General features: G+C 37.5%; 1 protein-coding gene across 1 annotated transcript in view; it reads right to left on the bottom strand.

Annotated features, from left to right (window-relative positions):
* Positions 1 to 17,590, bottom strand: part of galt (galactose-1-phosphate uridylyltransferase) — a 169,143-nt gene that overhangs the window by 142,693 nt on the left and 8,860 nt on the right. The window contains exons 5-6 of the mRNA XM_052117683.1: positions 16,124 to 16,253; positions 10,839 to 10,895 (exon numbers count right to left, since the gene is read on the bottom strand). Of these exons, the coding sequence (XP_051973643.1) occupies positions 10,839 to 10,895; positions 16,124 to 16,253 (187 nt within the window). The remainder of the gene's footprint in view (positions 1 to 10,838; positions 10,896 to 16,123; positions 16,254 to 17,590) is intronic.

The raw sequence follows: 17,590 nt of genomic DNA, 5'->3' as shown, positions 1-17,590 counted from the left end.
TGGTCAGTGACTGCATTCAAAGCAGATGAGTAAGGGAGGGTTAACCAAAGTCTGATAGATTCAGTGTTTCCAGAAGATGAATCATCGCTGTATAGATTTCAAAGATGTTTTTCAAGCTGTCTGGGAAACCTTTGGGGCGCGCACCTGCTGTTCACCAATAACTTGGCAATTAAGATTTGCCTTGTACAAACTGCATAACAACAACGTCTTTACGTTAAACAAGTAAATGTGAAACACCAGAATGCTTCTGTTATAATCAACAAAGCTGTCTTTGCTGCAAGAGAAATAGAATGAATACAAAGAAAAGACAAGGAGAGAGATTGCTGTCAGTAATGATGTGTGATAGACATTCTCTTGGAACTCCATGGCTGATATCTTTTGTAACAGAGAGTCTTCCTGCTACTCACCATGGGCTCTAACCCAGATGGAAATAATTAATGTGTCCAAGTAAACTGATATGTCAATTATCTGAGCCATCTGTTAAGAAAAGGCATATGAAAACACCAGAGAACTATAACGTTTTATATCTCGCTTTGCGTCAAGGCTGAATATCATAGTGCCTTCTTTTTTAATATCTCTGATTTTATGACTACTTGCATATTTACTGGCTGTGAGTTGTTGTTTTTTTTTTTCCCGATCTCTTTAGGTATAGTGTTCAAGAGAACGATCACTGATATACAGGACACCCTCTTACAGCATTATGAGCCAATTATATTATGAAGCAATTTTACTGCATAGAAGCTGCATCAAAGTAGCTAATATACCGTGTGTTTACGAAGACATTTTTAATGACACACAGAGGCATCTTAAATGTATTTGTAAAAGGATTGTGGAAAGGAAATTCAATGTTCTTTGCACTCAAATGTTGATTATCTGCATACACAGCAAATTGAAGATGTGTGCTGATTGAAATGACATGATGTGCAGGAAAATGTAAATAACTAATAATAGTAAAAGACGGTGAAGTAAGAAGCTGAATGAGATTGCTCATAAAAAAAAAAAAAAAAGATTGTTTTTTTTTTTAAGTTTAACTCCAAACCTAGTCATATTAATGAGGAATTTGTATTAAAAAAAAATTACAAGATGGCTCATGCAAAAACAATATGACTTTTACTCCTATAAGGACAAATAAATGAACCAACGATCAATATTATTACGATTTATCCTACTAACCCCTAACCCAAACCTGCATTGATAGTACAACATGGCGAAATCGTAAGAAATCGTACCAAGTGGCTCATACAAAAACATATGAAATTGAATTCAATAGAGAAAATAAACGAATTGGCTAATAATGCCATTACAAATTTTTCCAACGTTTAACCCCTAATGCAAACCACAAACCTAGTTGTATTAATATGTCATGGCGAAATGGTAAAGAATAATGTACGAAATGGCTCATGCAAAAACAACATTTTTACTCCTATAGAGATAAATAAATGAATCAACAATTAATGTTATTACAATTTTTCCTAAGTATAACCCCTAATCCAAACCCACATCAATAGTTTCAACATGGCTCATACATAAACTATTTACTTTACTCCAATAGAAAAAAATAAACAATGAACAATGTCATTACATTTTGTTTCTAAGTTTAAACTCAAACCCAAAACCTACTTATATTAATAGTACAAGATGCCAAAATTGTAAGTACTGTAATTAAATGTGATGGCTCATACAAAAACATATGACTTTTAGTCCAATAGGGAAAAATAAAGAAACCAGTGAACAATGTTATTACAATTTTTAAGTTGTAATAAAACATTAAAAAATGTAAAGTATAATTTGTAACCCACAACTAAAACCTAGTTTTATTAATAGTGCGAGGTGGCAAAATTGTTAAGAATCATATGAGATGGCTCGTACAAAAATGTGCAACTTTTACTACAATAGAGAAAATAAACAAACCCCCAATGTTATTAAGTTTGCTTTTTCCTAAGTATAACCCTTAACCCAAACCGAAACATAAAGTGTACCCCTCTTACCCAAACCATGATTTTAATAGGAAAATTACTTTAGTGTACCACGGATGAACGAAAACGTTGGGGTTTGGAGAAAGATAAGAAAAGCGTATTAGAGGTTATTGACATACATCAGTCAGTTTTATTGCATAAATTAATATGGAATGAGTAACGAATTTGTTCACATACATTCCTTTCTTAAAATAAAGCATTATATAGGAGTCAAGCTCAAATTTGATGCCTGTATTGGTTCGATTTGAAATTCTGTTTGTTTATTGGTTGTACTTAATGTGAATAAATGATACACTGTTTTTATATGAGCAAAGCCATATGAAATCCCATCTCGTACAAATAAAAACCACTTGTAATGAGATTATATAGCACATTTATGTCATGGTCAAATGTTTACAGAGTGGTTTAATATTTAAATATCCAGCACCAACCCACTGTAGACTTACAGATTTACACATTCTAAATAACATCTACAAAGATGAACAGAAAATATTCAAAGCAAAAAAAAAAAAAAAAAAAAGAGAATAGTATTTAAGTGTGGGCTAAATTGCCCAAAATAACATAATTGATTTTCAGTACACCAGTACTATAAATGATGGGCCACTGTCTGGTGTGGCCATTTTTTCACATAGGTTCATAGATGTTGCCTCAAGGGGTTCATGAAGATTGTGCTCTGTCCATATCTCCCTTCATTGTTCCCTTGCTCCAAAAGCTTCCTTTATCACTGCAGACATTCATATCAGTGGTTGGAATACTAAAGAGTTGCCCCTACCGGCGTGCCTGCTGTACTTTTGCCCACCAATTGCGCATTTGGCACATTTTAAGGCCTGGAAAATTTCATCCACAAGACTGGAATTATCTTAAAAACCTAGAGAGGAGAGGGGGTGAATGAGATGGGCTTTATGATTTTGCAGCCACAGAGGACTCTTATTTCATTTTAGATAGTTAATTGGAATTTTTTAGAAATTGGAATCGGTTAGACAAGCGTTTTTTTCTTTTTTGCTGTCTACAGGGACTTCATGTTTAATGCATGAGCACACCGGCCTCATTTTCAATAGCTCTCCGTGCAAAATGCTTACCTGTGTGAACTTTTGTAGCCTCAAAAGGTTACATTGAGCTCGAAGGAAAAAGCGCTGTCATTAAATGCGCATATCTAAAGGCCTTCATGTGACCGATGTGAAAGCAATTATGAAAAATGTGATACTAAAAGGGCTTTTGAAAGTAGCGGTTACCTCGGGCTAAATAACCTGTTGATTTACTGTATCTAAACACCACATTTAAGGTTGTTCACACTGACTGGAATGTGGAACGACAAAAACACAGGAACTCTTTCAATTTGAATAAGAGTTGGTTATTTGACGGCGATCACTGGCGATGTGACACAGTTTACTCTCCTGCAAAGGCAAAACAAAGTAACTAGACATTTCAAAATTGAGTCTTTGGGTCTCTTAAGGACCTTTTCACTCCATCCGACAAACGGCATGCATTTCCCATGGAAAGTCGCCCCCTTCCCCTGTTTTCCATTGGTGAGGTAAACAGATAGTCCAACCCCAAACTCACACCATCGGTTGAGCCAATATGTTGGGCTGGTCAGGATGTTCAAACATACATTAATGTCTTGATAGTGCCACAGAACCACAGTGTTTACACTTTTCGGGGAAATCAACCTACCAATTGCTTGCTTAAAGTTATCTCTACATATTAGTCTTGCATAGGTGAAAGCATAATGCCAGATACTTCTGTTGAGTAAATTATTTGAGTAAATAAGTTGTGTGAACTTAACGAAAATATTATTTATTTATTTATTTTCACATGCAAATTAGCTTTTGATTCGCCGCAAATGTTTGCCAGAAGTTTTCAGCTCTACAGCAGAAGTAGTGAACCTCCAGCAAACCTTTAGCAACAATGGACAATTTTCTGCAAGTTTGACGCAAAGCTCATATGCATGTGAAAATGATCAGTGGTGAATTTGTGGCAAGTTTGCCATGAACTCTCGATTTTTATAAGGGATTTTTCATAATACTTTTATGGTGCTTACAGTATGTTTCCATTTTAAAGGCTTGAGTTTTTAAAGCACGAGTCCCAGTTCTTTGTAGTCAGAGTTGGGGAAAAGTTAACTAAAAGTAGTTACGCATCTAACTTTTAAGTAGTACAACAGTATTACAGTATTTTTTTGCAATAGTATACTGAGGTTTTACCAGTAACGAGCTACATTTTCCAATGAGTAGTGCTGTAGAGTCAAAAATGCTAAATTTTTCACAATATACTGTGAAAACAGCAATAGAGCCGAGAGAGAAATCAAACACGCTCATCTAAACCGTATACTCTCATATGAAGCACTGGGGAAACCAAATTATTTAAAGGGATAGTTCACCCAAAAATTTAAATTCTCACATAATTTACTCACCCTCATGCCATCCCAGATGTGTATGACTTTCTTTCTTCTCCTGAACACAAACGAAGATTTTTTTATAGAATATTTCAGCTATGTAGATCCATACTATGGAGGTAAATGGTGACCAAAAGTTCCAAAAAACACATAAACACAGCATAAAAGTAATCCACACTACTCCAGTGGTTAAATCCATATGACATGAGTGGGGGAGAAACATATCAATATTTAATATAATATAAATTCTCATCCCTACCCAGTAGGTGGTGATATACATGAAGAATGTGAATCGCCAAAATCAAAACAAGAAGAATGTGAAAAATGTTAATTACCTTCTATGTAGTTAGATATGTTTTTGTTGGTAGCTTTTAGTGTAGCTAATTTATTTTTTTAAAGATTAGCTTAAAAATAGATTAATTACTTTACGACCACACGAACTAATCCTGTACTCATAACTTCAAGAAGGGATTCGCAGCAGAGGCAGACCTGAACTGCGTTAAAAAGACACTATCAAACGAAACCTAAAAGCAAAACAGATTCCTCTCACTGATTCACAGGATGTCTGACACGATGGACAGCTGATTGATTTTACATTATAAGTAGTTGGAACCTTGGGAAGCTACAGTTTCAAAGTAACTTCCCCAACATTGTTTGTAATAGCATAGAAAAGACCCTTTGAGTGCAAGTCATACAGGTTTGGATCTACATGAGAGCAAATGACAGAATTACCATTTTTGGGTGAACCAAGTACTCCCTAACCAATTTTTTTATATATTTTACAAAACAGCACCACAATAAACATTTCAAGGGACAGATAATTTTTTGTGAGCTGATGTTTTGTGTTTGCTCATGGGTGGGTGGTTACGGATGATATGAGAAAGCATGGGACACAGAAAGACAGATCATCACAGACAGCCCGCTGTGTCATGAGCACACGCTCTCTCGCTCTCTCCCTCTCTCTCTCTCTCCACAAATACTCTTATCCACCGTCCAGCCTGGAGAAGGTGGGCAGGCAGATACACACAGCTTATCCATCTCTCACAGGGCATGCTGGGTAAAGCTCGTCTCCTGCCGGCATTCAGAGACCTAAACCACACACAGAGTGGTTTCATTCAGATCTCATCACAGAGCCACACGCATACAGCGATGCAGTATTTTTCAGTTAGTGTTATGAAATCAGTGTTATTTTCATTAATGTTTCAATCAAACATATTTTGTTTCTTGCACTCACATCTAGTGAAGATGCAGCATCATGCAAAAACAGAAGTTCTCAGTTACTGATCTCATTGTTAAAAAACGCAGTTCGCAGTTAGCCATTAGCTATAATGAACTAACAATGGAAATTATTTAGAGCATTTACTAATCTCAGTTAACGTTAATTTATGAATATACTTTATTATGCTTTCTTTGTGCACTACTAGTGTTGGTTTATAATGTTGTGGAGATGGGGCCATGGTGGCGTGGTCGAGCGATGTTCTGTGGCGAGTGAGGCCAGGAGAGGAAGAGCAGTAAGTATTGACACCTGTGGGAAATTATCTCTAACAGCTGTTTTGTGTTGCAGCGAGAGCAGGAGAGAGATATAAGGGCAGTCCAGACCAGAAGGGAGAGTATCCAACCTGAGTGTGTGTGTGTGTGTGTGTGTGTGTGTGTGTGTGTGTGTGTGTGTGTGTGTGTGTGTGTGTGTGTGTGTGTGTGTGTGTGTGTGTGTGTGTGTGTGTGTGTGTGTGTGTGTGTGTGTGTGCCCTTCTAAATAGCAAACCGTGTGTTAAACTGAGTGATAAAATAAGTGAATAAAACCTTACGTGGATTGTTTATCCGGCTCCTGCTTCCTCCTGCATACCTGAACAAGTGACTTGTCACAACTCTATTAACTAATGCTACCTTATATGACTTTTATATAAAAAAAATATCTATAGCGTATTAGAAATTAACGTTAATGAATATTAATAAATGCTGTCAAAGTATTGTTAATTGTTAGTTCATGTTAACTATTGTTTTAACTAATGTTAACATATACAACCTTAATGTAAAGTGAAATTGCAATTGTGAAAGTCATGTGATGAACTTATATTGATTAAGAATTTCCCCATGGGGATTATACGTGGAGTTGAAGTTTGGTGAACTTTGTCAGGGGAATTCAAAAAACTATTTATATGTAAGGCATAATCAGTGGTTAGGTGTGTTAAATGATTTTAATGCACAATGTGGAGGTGAAGAACCACCTGAAGCAAAGTGCATTAAAATCGTACACCTAGCAAATGAAGCGAATGGCACGACTCGAAAACGCGAAATCGATTAATTCGCTTCATTCGCGTAGCTGTATGACACGTTGTCGCAAAAGCCTATCCGCATTGAGATTGTCCAGATGTCACTGATATACTGACGTAGTAGCAGAAGAAATCTGGAAAAATAGATGAAAAAATTGTTGTAGTGTTGTGTGAGCACCTGGAAATGTATGACACAACTTCAAACATGTACAGAGTCCAGACAAAAAAAAGACATAGCTTGGAGGAAAGTGAGCGATTCCTAATTATCTCCAGGTTGGACTTAGTAATACTGGGCTGATGAACACAGGTTTCTCTTCTCTTCTCTTCTGTTTCTTTTATTCTTTTCTTTCTATAGCGCTTCACATTTGCTTTAACCGTCAAATCACATTTAAAGATGACATTACATGACTTGATGATGTTGTGTTTTGTGATGTGACAATTAATCCCGGCTCTGAGACTCATCGGACATGCTACACAAAACACTATATTCACATCCAGAGGTAGTTTGAACAGGCATTGAAATCTCGGAGGACAGAAAGGAAGGCACATTAATATAGAACGGTGATTAAAACTGACTGGAAATACCTGTATATTAAACGGTTTTAACACACACATTTCAGACAAACAGAATAGAGTATTCGAACAGACCATGGTATAATATATTTGAACTTTATTCATTTTTATTGAATAATTTTTATTTATTTTTAATCTTATTTCATTTTGATTTTATATTTACCTTTCTCTTTTGTTTCCCCTTCATTTGTCAAATGTATTGTCCATTTAATTACTTTAAAAGGTTAGTTCACCTAAAACAATTTAATTCTCTCATCATTTACTCACCCTCATGCCAGCCCAGATGTGTATGACTTTCTTTTTTCAGTAGATTACATCTGAATAAAAATAGACAAATATCTTAGCTCAGAAGGTCCTTTAAATGCAAGTGGATGGTGATCCGACATTTGAAACTCTAAAAATCACAGACAGTCAGCATAAACATCATCCATATTACTCCACTGGTTAAATGAATGTCTTCTAAAGCATAATGATCACTTTTGCTGTGAAAAATATCAATATATAAGTACTTTTGTTTTTACAAATCATTGCAACACACTCAGAAGTGTGGTGCTGTTTACAACTGAATAGGAGGAACGCTGTACAGAAGCTTTGATGGTTTTGGTTTAGATCTGTATTTGTCTCTGTTTATATACTCACAACAGTGCATTTGTGTGCTCATCCTGGATGTCTCAACTGAGAGGAAAACTTGAGATTACATCCGTAACATGCCAAAGCGAATACGTCACACGAGAGACCGTGTGAACTCCGCTCTCTTGTGAATGCGCATACTGCTACTGACTGGAAACAATGATTTATAGTTAAAAAGTACTTAAACGTTTTTATTTTTTCACACCAAAAGTGATATTTTTGCTTCAGTTGTATGCTTTTGGAGCTTCAAAAGGTCTGATTACCATCCACTTGCAGGACCTTAATGACCTACAGGGCTGAGATATTCTTCTATTTTTCTTCAAAGGTGTTCTGCTGAAGAAAGAAAGTCAAAGATACCTGGGATGGCATGAGGGTGAGTAAATGATGAGAGAATAAAATCATTTTGGGTGAACTATCCCTTTAAGCACTGTACATGCTTTGACAGGAATGTAAATGCAGACAATCGTGCCAATAAAGCTCTGTTGACTCTGACTCTCCATGGAGCCACTCGCATACAGTGAGCAAGATTTATTTACTCATATTCAGCTCTGCCCACTGATAAAATCATATGAGAAACTTAAAAGTAGCTAACAGTTGATTCTATCTGGGCTGTGTTCAGAATCCTGAGCCATGTGTGCTATGGGGCTGATTTATGTTTGTGGTTGATGGCTTATGTTGTGTCCAGCACGTACTGGGACACAGGGCAAATGAGTTGTCATTCTCACAGTATAATGCATTGATGAGCAGTTTGATGCATGGATGAACAGTTGTCATGGAAACAGTTTAATCGGTGGTAAAGGATCTATTAATGTTTAGAAATGGGAAATTCCACCTGGGTTTACAATATCTTAAAGATGAAGTGTTAAATTAGTTTGAAGTTAAAATCTTTTCACCTATCCTAATGTAATGTGCAGCTACAAGTAAATACTGTAAGTAGGCGGGCTTCTCTGAAAAGATTTTACTACAAATATCATGTTCTAATATGGTTACTCTGTAGTTTCACTACAAGTACCATAGCTGAGCTATGATTACTGTAGTAAAACCACAGTCAATGTGTGTAATAAAGCTATTGCGTGGGAACCCAAAATAAAAGTGTGCCATTATTACTTATGTTTGTAAGTGATCAGATTTATGATGTCAGCCTGGCAGACGATAAAACAGGTTAAAAAAGAGGGAGGTCCAGAATATCATAGAGAATTGGAGACAGACTCTTTTAAAATGACCTAGCAACCACAAAAAACACCCACACAGAACAGCCTAGCAACCACCTACGACACCCTAGCAGAGCCCTTCAATCAAGGGCAACCTACAAGGTTAGCATAGCAATGCATAACGTATTGGTCCCATAGACATTCTATGGGTGGTACACTGATGAAGAGACAAGAGGCCACTTTGTTTTTAATGGATGTCTGGAGGAGATGCTTCAGAGTGAGGAATAAACTGCTTTTGTGAGGAAACGGCTCATCTCTTAATGAATTGACCACATGTGTGCTAATTTTCAACATGTTTTACACTAAACCTCCTTTTTGGAATGAAATGTGTGGCATTTACTATGATGAAATTGCTGTTTTACAAGTGAAGACAGGTAGGTGTCAGGTTGTTATCTCAGTACAGGAGACCTCTGACACTAGCATCATGGTGCTGAGTTTTGCACGGCCAAGCACCACTCACATATTCTTCAGAAAATGTAAACATCTAATTATTTTTGCAATTCCTTTTGATGTTAAAAGTCAACCAGATCTTGCTATTGATGTAGATATTGCAGAAGATCATTTAAGGGTTTTTCCTTAAATTATATTAATACAAACTTTTTCATCAATTTAATTTATTTTCATTTTACGTTCTGCTTGCAACTGTTTGATAGCTCTCTTTCTCTAATCAACTATATCATACACAAACTAACAAGTTTAGGTTCAGGTGTGTTGTTGAGACTATGAAAAATGAAAGGTGGTGAACAATAAATCTATGACATGACTATTAACTTGGCATTTTTCGGGTGTGGTTTATTGCAGAGAGGTTTTTAGATGAGAAATATGAGTGGTTTAGTGGCAGTTCCTTTAAAAAGAGCTTTATATCAACCCAACTCAAGGTCCTCTACTGCCCCCTAGTGGAACACACAACCACACGTCAACAACACTAAATTAATTGAGTGAGAGGGCCCTCAGTGTGCGACCAAGCAGGCGAGTTTGGCTTGCTGTGCTGTCACGGCACGACAGTGACAAGCTGCCTGAGTACAGAGGAAATGAGGGTGAGACAGAGAGTCTGAACAGGCTAACAGGAGGAAATAGAAGCTCCTCGCTGCTGTGAAGCAGATCAGTAACATGTCGACGTCGTTAAAGCACATAATTTACACCGAACGCTATAAACTGTAAAAAGCAGTGACATTCCCCACCCACTGCCAACCCAGCAACCTCCTTTCACAAAAGTCCCCTAAAACCCCCAAGACATGCCCTCCTGACTCTAAAACCATGGAGGCAATGATGGTTTCGTTTCCGTTTTTACTTGGAACATCTCTGTAGTTCTCAAATTGGAGTCAACAGGGTTATTATGCTCATGCTTGTGTTAGCGGTGCTCGTAAGCAAGGATGGATTATGACTTGCAAAGTCCCTTGGGGGGGTGGGGGGTGGGGGGTTGTTCATGTCCAAAAGGGTTTTCAAGCGGCTGGGATCACCAAACTAGATCACGCGTCCTTAAAGTCCAGGGCACCCCCGGGCAGTGAAGGGCCCCCTGGTAGTTAAGGGCCCCTAGGCACTGGCCCCATTGGCCAGGTCGGTAATCCGTCTCTGCTAGTCAGCAGTCTCTATGCTGAGGTAAATGTTAAAGACATATTCCTGCTTTTAAAAGAGCAGCCCAGGTGGTCAGAAACTGCAGTGAGAACATTGTAATCTGCAATAACACCTTCCAGGTCTCTGCATATCAGGAAGTCAACATGGGCAAATGCTAATTGGTAGGAGAAAACAGAAAAAGGGACATTGATCTAGAAACAGGGTGCTGGCATACCTGACAGTGAGGATGAGGGTTTGAGCAGCCCATCATGGCTCCTTTATTCTCAAAGATCTGTAACACAAGAGGAAAAGAAGTTATGACTTCCCCAGACATTAGAGGCCAAATCATACTGTATACAAGCTTAGTTAAAGAAAGGCATTATGAGAATTGTTATAATTAGTGGTATTTTATTGGTAAAGTACATTAATTAACTGGCAGCTGAGGGCAGTTAATCAAATAGGAACTGCATTTCTTATTTCCAAATATTTTTTTCTTAAACATAATAAATTAATCATTAAGGGAACCATTAAAGAACCGGAATCTTTAAATATCTTACGATTCCTATTCCTACCCTAGACTGATAATAAATGTATAGTTCACCCAAAAAATCTAATTCTGTCATGATTTACTCACACTATTGTCGTTCCACACCCATATGACTTTGTAATGTAATTTGAATTCAAAAGTAGATATTAGAAACCGACAGTTTTTTTATTTTTTCTCCGTACAGTGAAAGTGAACGGTTACTTAGGCTGTCTGCCTCCTTTTATATTCCACGGGAGAAAGAAAGTAATTCGTGGTTTAAATGGCATGAGGATAAGTAAATGATGACAGAAATTTGATTTGAACTATCCCTTTAATAACAGGTGTATGCAGGGTCAAAGAGATGTTATGATTTGTCAAGAAACCCAGACATAACATGCCACATCATACTATATACATGTGTACAGAAACAGCCACCAAAATGCTGCAAGCACACAGATGCAGACAAAACATACACTCTGTTATTGACACATGAGGAGACCAAAGGGCACAGTGTTCTTTAAGGGGAAGCATCCTGTTGAAGGAGTTTTAAGATTTCCTGGCATATCCCTCAAGGGTGATATCAAAGGATTTAAGCAGGATCTGCTCTTGACTACTCCGCTTGATATATATTGATAAGTGGCTGAACATATGCTCCGATGTGTTTAATAGAAAGGTGATAACCAGGTCTTATCTGGTAAACTCTCTAGTAGTACAAATAACAAGACATGCAAAAGTGACCTAGTAGATTGAGTGGACTGAACTTCACCCCAAATCAAGGGCTGGGAACCTTTTTTCACTAAGGAGCCAATTTTAGAATTTTTGGTTGATGCGTTTTTTTCGAAAGAAACATACCAAAAACAAAAATACTCAAAAATAAACAAATATGCAAAAATAAATGATCGGAGATCATTTGCAGCATTCTCATATATTATATTATTCTCCCAAACAGTATTCAGTCGAATGAAACAGAGAAAAAGAAGTAATAACTCTTTACATGCGCTTGCTACACGAGACAGGGTCCCGTTGCATGACTCTAAACAAACAGTGAATCAGACACAAGCACTGACAGCTTTTCTTTTGTCTGTTCTTAAAAATATAATTAAGTGTGTTTCTTCAAGCGCATCTTTTTGACTAACAGCATTTCTTGTCATGTGTCACTCCGAGAAGTCTTACGGGTCACCCACCTGTTGCGGGTAGATCAGCAAAATTACTTGTGCATGAAATACATTTGGACGAGGAGCTCGCAAACTGGATTGAGCCTAGTCACATTTTGCGGGTGCTATATCCAGGGTAGGGAGGGTTACTTTTTAAATGTATTCCACTACAGATTACAGAATACATGTTGTAAAATGTAATATGTAACGTATTGAGTTAGATTACTAAAGGTCAGTAATGTATTCTAAAAACTTTGGATTACTTATTCAGCACTGGTAGATTTGTTCACTTGTTTTGACTATAAAAACTGTAAGACAAAATACACATGTTAAAAATACATTCTCTGAAAAACATAAATATCTTATGCAGTATTGTTTCTAAAAACAAGATTTATCAAATTGATCTTGTTTTAAGGTTATTTAGATATTTTTTACAGGAAAACAATACAAAAATTATTATCAGGAATATGAATTTTGCAGAAAATATGATCAAACGTGAATTTCCTTGATTAAAAATTATGATCGTGCCTGGTAACGTGCATGTAAAATGGCTAGAAATAGCATTTTAGCTTAGCGTAAAGCTGACAATTCACACAAGGTTTAAACTCCAAACTTTTCAAACGTACTTCTCTGTCCACTCGTATGAATGTAACACAAGAAAGTGTTTCACCGCTGTTCAAATGCACTTTTGATCACATCATTTATATGTATAAATGTTTTCCATCTGAAAGGACTAAATGTTAAATGAAACAAAATGACAATAAAATACAATGAAATCTCATCAGTAATCAAATACTTTTTGAATGTAACTGTATTGCATATACCAATTATTTATATTGTAACTGTAGTGGAATAACGTTACTTATATTTTGTATTTTAAATACGTATTCCCGTGAGATGTATTTCGTTACTCCCCAACCCTGGCTATATCACATCCAGAGTGCACATAAAAAATTATGAATGTTCATAAAATCACTTGTAGAAAATGCTCTTAACAGCTAAGATCAATAGTTATTGGGAATCGAGGCCCAGAACTCTATGCAACTCTACGCTTTCATTGCACTTGTGACCAGTGGAGCTCTCTGCGCACACATATCAAATCGCCGGCTTTTCTTTCGTCTGTTCTATATAATCACGTTTCGTCAAACACGTATCTTTTTGTCTAATGTAATAATATCACTCAGAGAAGTCTTAAAGGTCGCCAACCACAGTAGCTGGTACATCAGCAAAATACACTGCATGAAAAATCTGCATTTGGCGGGTGTTCATTTCAAACCTTGTTCACCAGAAGTAGTAATTTTGCATCTGCTCCAGTGTGTTTACCTTCCCCTGTGGAGATCTGGGTTCGGATTCGGTGTAGAAACAAGGTAGAAATCACATTCACATAATCAGTGTCGAGCGTGATTCAGAAGCTGCATTTTTCCTCTAAGATGAGAACTCAGATTCTGTTTAGGTTTGGGGGTACAGTTAATAAAATATACATTCCTCTAAAGTTTATTACAGCCTGTACAGCTGAAAACAAAGCGCTTCACAATTGGCTTTTGGCACTCCTTATAGGACATTTCGCTTGAAAACGGAGCTGCCCATATGCCCAACAGCAGTTATTGCTTTGGCCACTAAGGGCAGTATTTCTGATTTTGGTAAGCTCAGACTTAGCTAAAGAAAAGTCAACCTATTGTTTCCAAATTCAATGCGAGATCAGTTTGTTTCATTACATAAACAACTACATTTACAAGCTTGTTCAAGAGCAACCAAATTGCACGCTAGTTCAAATAATAGAGCGTAGAATTTCCGATGCAAAGGACCGAGTTATGAGTCCTGAAGACCACGCAAGTCAACATGTAAGTCAAAAGTGTCACACAAGCACCACAACATGAAGTGGTTGCTTTCGCAATTTAGTTTTTCAGCTCACATTTGCTGTTGATGACATTATCTGTTGGTGCACTGTAGCGGTTTGACGTAAATGATGAAAAACGCAACAGGTGAAATCATTGCCATCAAACCTGGCAGGAAGCATATAGACATACTACCACTGGAGAAAGCATAATGATCAACTTTCTAAGCCAATCATATAATAGAGTGCCATCAGATCTATCACTTTCAGAGTTTATAACAACAGTAATTAATTGTTTGTGGATAACGTATAAATGAATAGGTAGAGCCGTTAAATTTATCCTACGTGTTGCAAAATTGTCTGTCCCTGAACAGGTTCTGGCAAACTAGCCCCAAACTTGAAACAAATTTACCGCAAATGTGCCACTCATAATTTTCACATGTAAATGAGGTTGTGATTCACCGCAAATGTTTGTCAGAAGTGCAGCTCTTCACCGGTAGTGGTGAACCTGCAGAAAACCTTTGCCAACAATGGACAATTTGCCACAAGTTTGCCACAAAGCTCATTTGCATGTGAAAATAATCAGAGGTGAATTTGCCTACATTGACAAACTTGGACAATGCAAAGTAATTAGGATGTTTTCTACCAACGAAACAATTCAAGCTAGAGACACTGAAAAGCAGTGAAATGCGACGCAACCACAGTGAGACACTCCAAAAGCGTCCATTCAGTGTGGTGGTGGCGTAGTGGGCTAAAGCACCGAACTGTTAAGCAGAAGGTTGTTGGTTCGATCCCCACAGCTGCCACCACCATTGTGTCCTTGAGCAAGGTACTTAACTCCAAGTTGCTCGGGGGGATTGTCCCTGTAATAAGGGCACTGTATGTCGCTTTGGATAAAAGCTTCTGCCAAATGCATAAATGTAAATGTAATGTACAAACAGATTGAAAGAATACATCAAGTAATCAATGCTTTACTCGTCTGCAACAATAATGTTGTATATTTTAATTACCTGAATTATTATACTTTTTAGATATATTATAATGATTTTGACAATTATACAGTATATTGAAGAAACAGCATGTGATTTTTATCTGCACATTAAAAACGTTATTGGATTAACAGCCCTATTGGTTACACTTAGAAGACTTACAGTAGAGCTACAGTAGAAAAAACGACTAATTCTCAAAAGGTCAGAGAGAGGGTGAAGAAAATAGTCATGTAAATTACAACTGTTTTTGGTGACATAATATGTGCACTCCAGGGAAAAATGGTGTAAGATATGGCCTCTTTAAGCAGAATACTTTAATTAAACCAGATCTATAGTCCATTAAAAGGCATTTAGTCTCAGGTAGTCTCTCACACACATAAATTGACTATTTTGGCACAAACATCTTAATTTTCTGCATTCATATCCCAGGAAACTTTGGAAGTTCTTCATTATTCCACTGCAGGTGAATTAATGTGTCCAGTGAGGCCAGACGAGTGCTTTGCTCTCCCTGACATTGATCAACAATAAGACACCCTGAGTGAAGAGCATCTCCCAATTGCTCTAATTACTGTGGAAGAGAAAGTCTGGGACCAAACCCAATCGAACAGTGTTCCTGACACCTTTAAACACTCTTATGCACCCTTGTCCCTATGGCTCTGTCAGTCATAGGAGAACTTTCTGCAGGAAACAAATGTTGCAAATGTGTCAAGTTGCTATACCTCTCAGAGACGCTTTGTCAATTGTCTTAAAGGGATAGTTTCCCCAAAATCTAAAATTCTGTCATCATTTACTCACCCCCATGTCATTTCAAATCCCATAGATTTCCAGTCACCACTAACATTCTGCCTAACATCTCTTTTTGTGCTCCACAGAAGAAATGACGTCTTCCGGGTTTTAATAACATGAAGGTTGATTGGACATTTTTGGTTGAACGATCACTTTAATACTGCATTTTAATTGTTTGTTTGTGAATTCAATGTAACAGGAGCACGTGAATTAGACAGCTTTAGTACTGACCTGCACCCATGTGTATGTAGCACCCAGCTCTTCAATCAGCTCTGCCCATTTGTCTATCACCTTGCGAATCTCTGGGGGCTGCATGAGGGGGAGGGTGATGTCAGACCAGGGGTGAAAGCACATAACCTTACTGGAAACAAACAGGAAACAGCCAAATTTTTCAGAACATCATCTCAAAAACATTATGTCTGTCTCTCTGTCTGTCTTTTGTTCTATCTCTCCATCCATCTATCTGTCTGTCCGTCCTGTCCGTCCGCCATCTTTTGTTCTATCCATTCGTCCATCTTGTGATCTATCAGTTTTTCTATCTATCAATCTATCTATCATACCCGCCCTCCCCCCAGTGAATATGTAGTTCAGTCCACACTTGGCTCTGAACGAATTCCAGCAGCTTTGCCAGCAAACTTTCCAGTGTCTCCTCTTTCAGGCTTTATGTGGGGCAGTCAGTTCACTCTATTAAGCGTCCTTGATTTGTTTGTGCCTCGAGCGCCATTCTTACTGCTTTGAAAACCATGTCAGATCCCAGAACATTAGAGATGTGCGTCAGTTGGCAGTGTCTGTGTGTTTATGCCTTCCTCTACTACAACACTAATTGGATGGTTGCACACACAGGTGCTGTGTTTTTCAAGTTTCCTAGCTCCTTCAAAACAGTGGTCCAAATAAGTTGAAGATAGCTAGGGATCGTGGGAACTGGGGTACTAGACAATCTGACAGTGTCTCTTTCTCTTTTAACGACATTAGGGTGGGTTTGGACTATGTGCAAATCAACATCCACATAAAGAAGGGCTAAGTGACTTTTTATAAATGGATTTGACAACCTTGTTCATCTACTTGATAACAGCACCACCTAGTGTTAATAACGTGACATGGTCAAAAAGAAGCAAACAAAACTAACTGTAAAGTAATGAAATATGGATCAAATAGAAGTTTTAAATGTCTCATTAGTGGTGTTTACCTAGGCAGGCATTACTATTTATTATACTTTAGAGCTAGAGATTTGAACAAACCCCAAACTCTATCCATTAAGTTTTGCAGTGTAACTCATCGTGCACTGTTTGTACTAGAGAAATGGCCTCAAATAATCCACATAATACACTGAAATAAGCTACACTTCACCTCATCAGGGGATATTTAATACTGGCAAAAGCCTTGACTTGACTCTAGCTCTAATGGAGAACATAAAATCATTTAATTCTTTTCTCACTGCTAACAGTCTCCAGAGGTGTCCCCGTTCCAGCAGCGCAATCAATTTCTACACGCTGCACGATTAAACACAGGGAAATAGTTTATTAGCACTGCTTCAGAGGGGCCGAGAGCCAGAATAAACGAGCTAAGGCACTGTGCTAACAAAGTGTCCCTCAGTGTCTCTCCAATCTAAGGCAATCTGTGCTAATGTTATCAGGAACCTCAGACTGTTGAAACACTCCCACAACTTTTAAATAGAGTGGTGTAACCTAGTGGTAAAAG

The sequence above is a fragment of the Xyrauchen texanus genome, chromosome 44 (genome assembly GCF_025860055.1).
Source record: "Xyrauchen texanus isolate HMW12.3.18 chromosome 44, RBS_HiC_50CHRs, whole genome shotgun sequence".
NCBI classification, from domain to species: domain Eukaryota; kingdom Metazoa; phylum Chordata; class Actinopteri; order Cypriniformes; family Catostomidae; genus Xyrauchen; species Xyrauchen texanus.
This window is presented reverse-complemented; position numbering and strand designations above follow the sequence as displayed.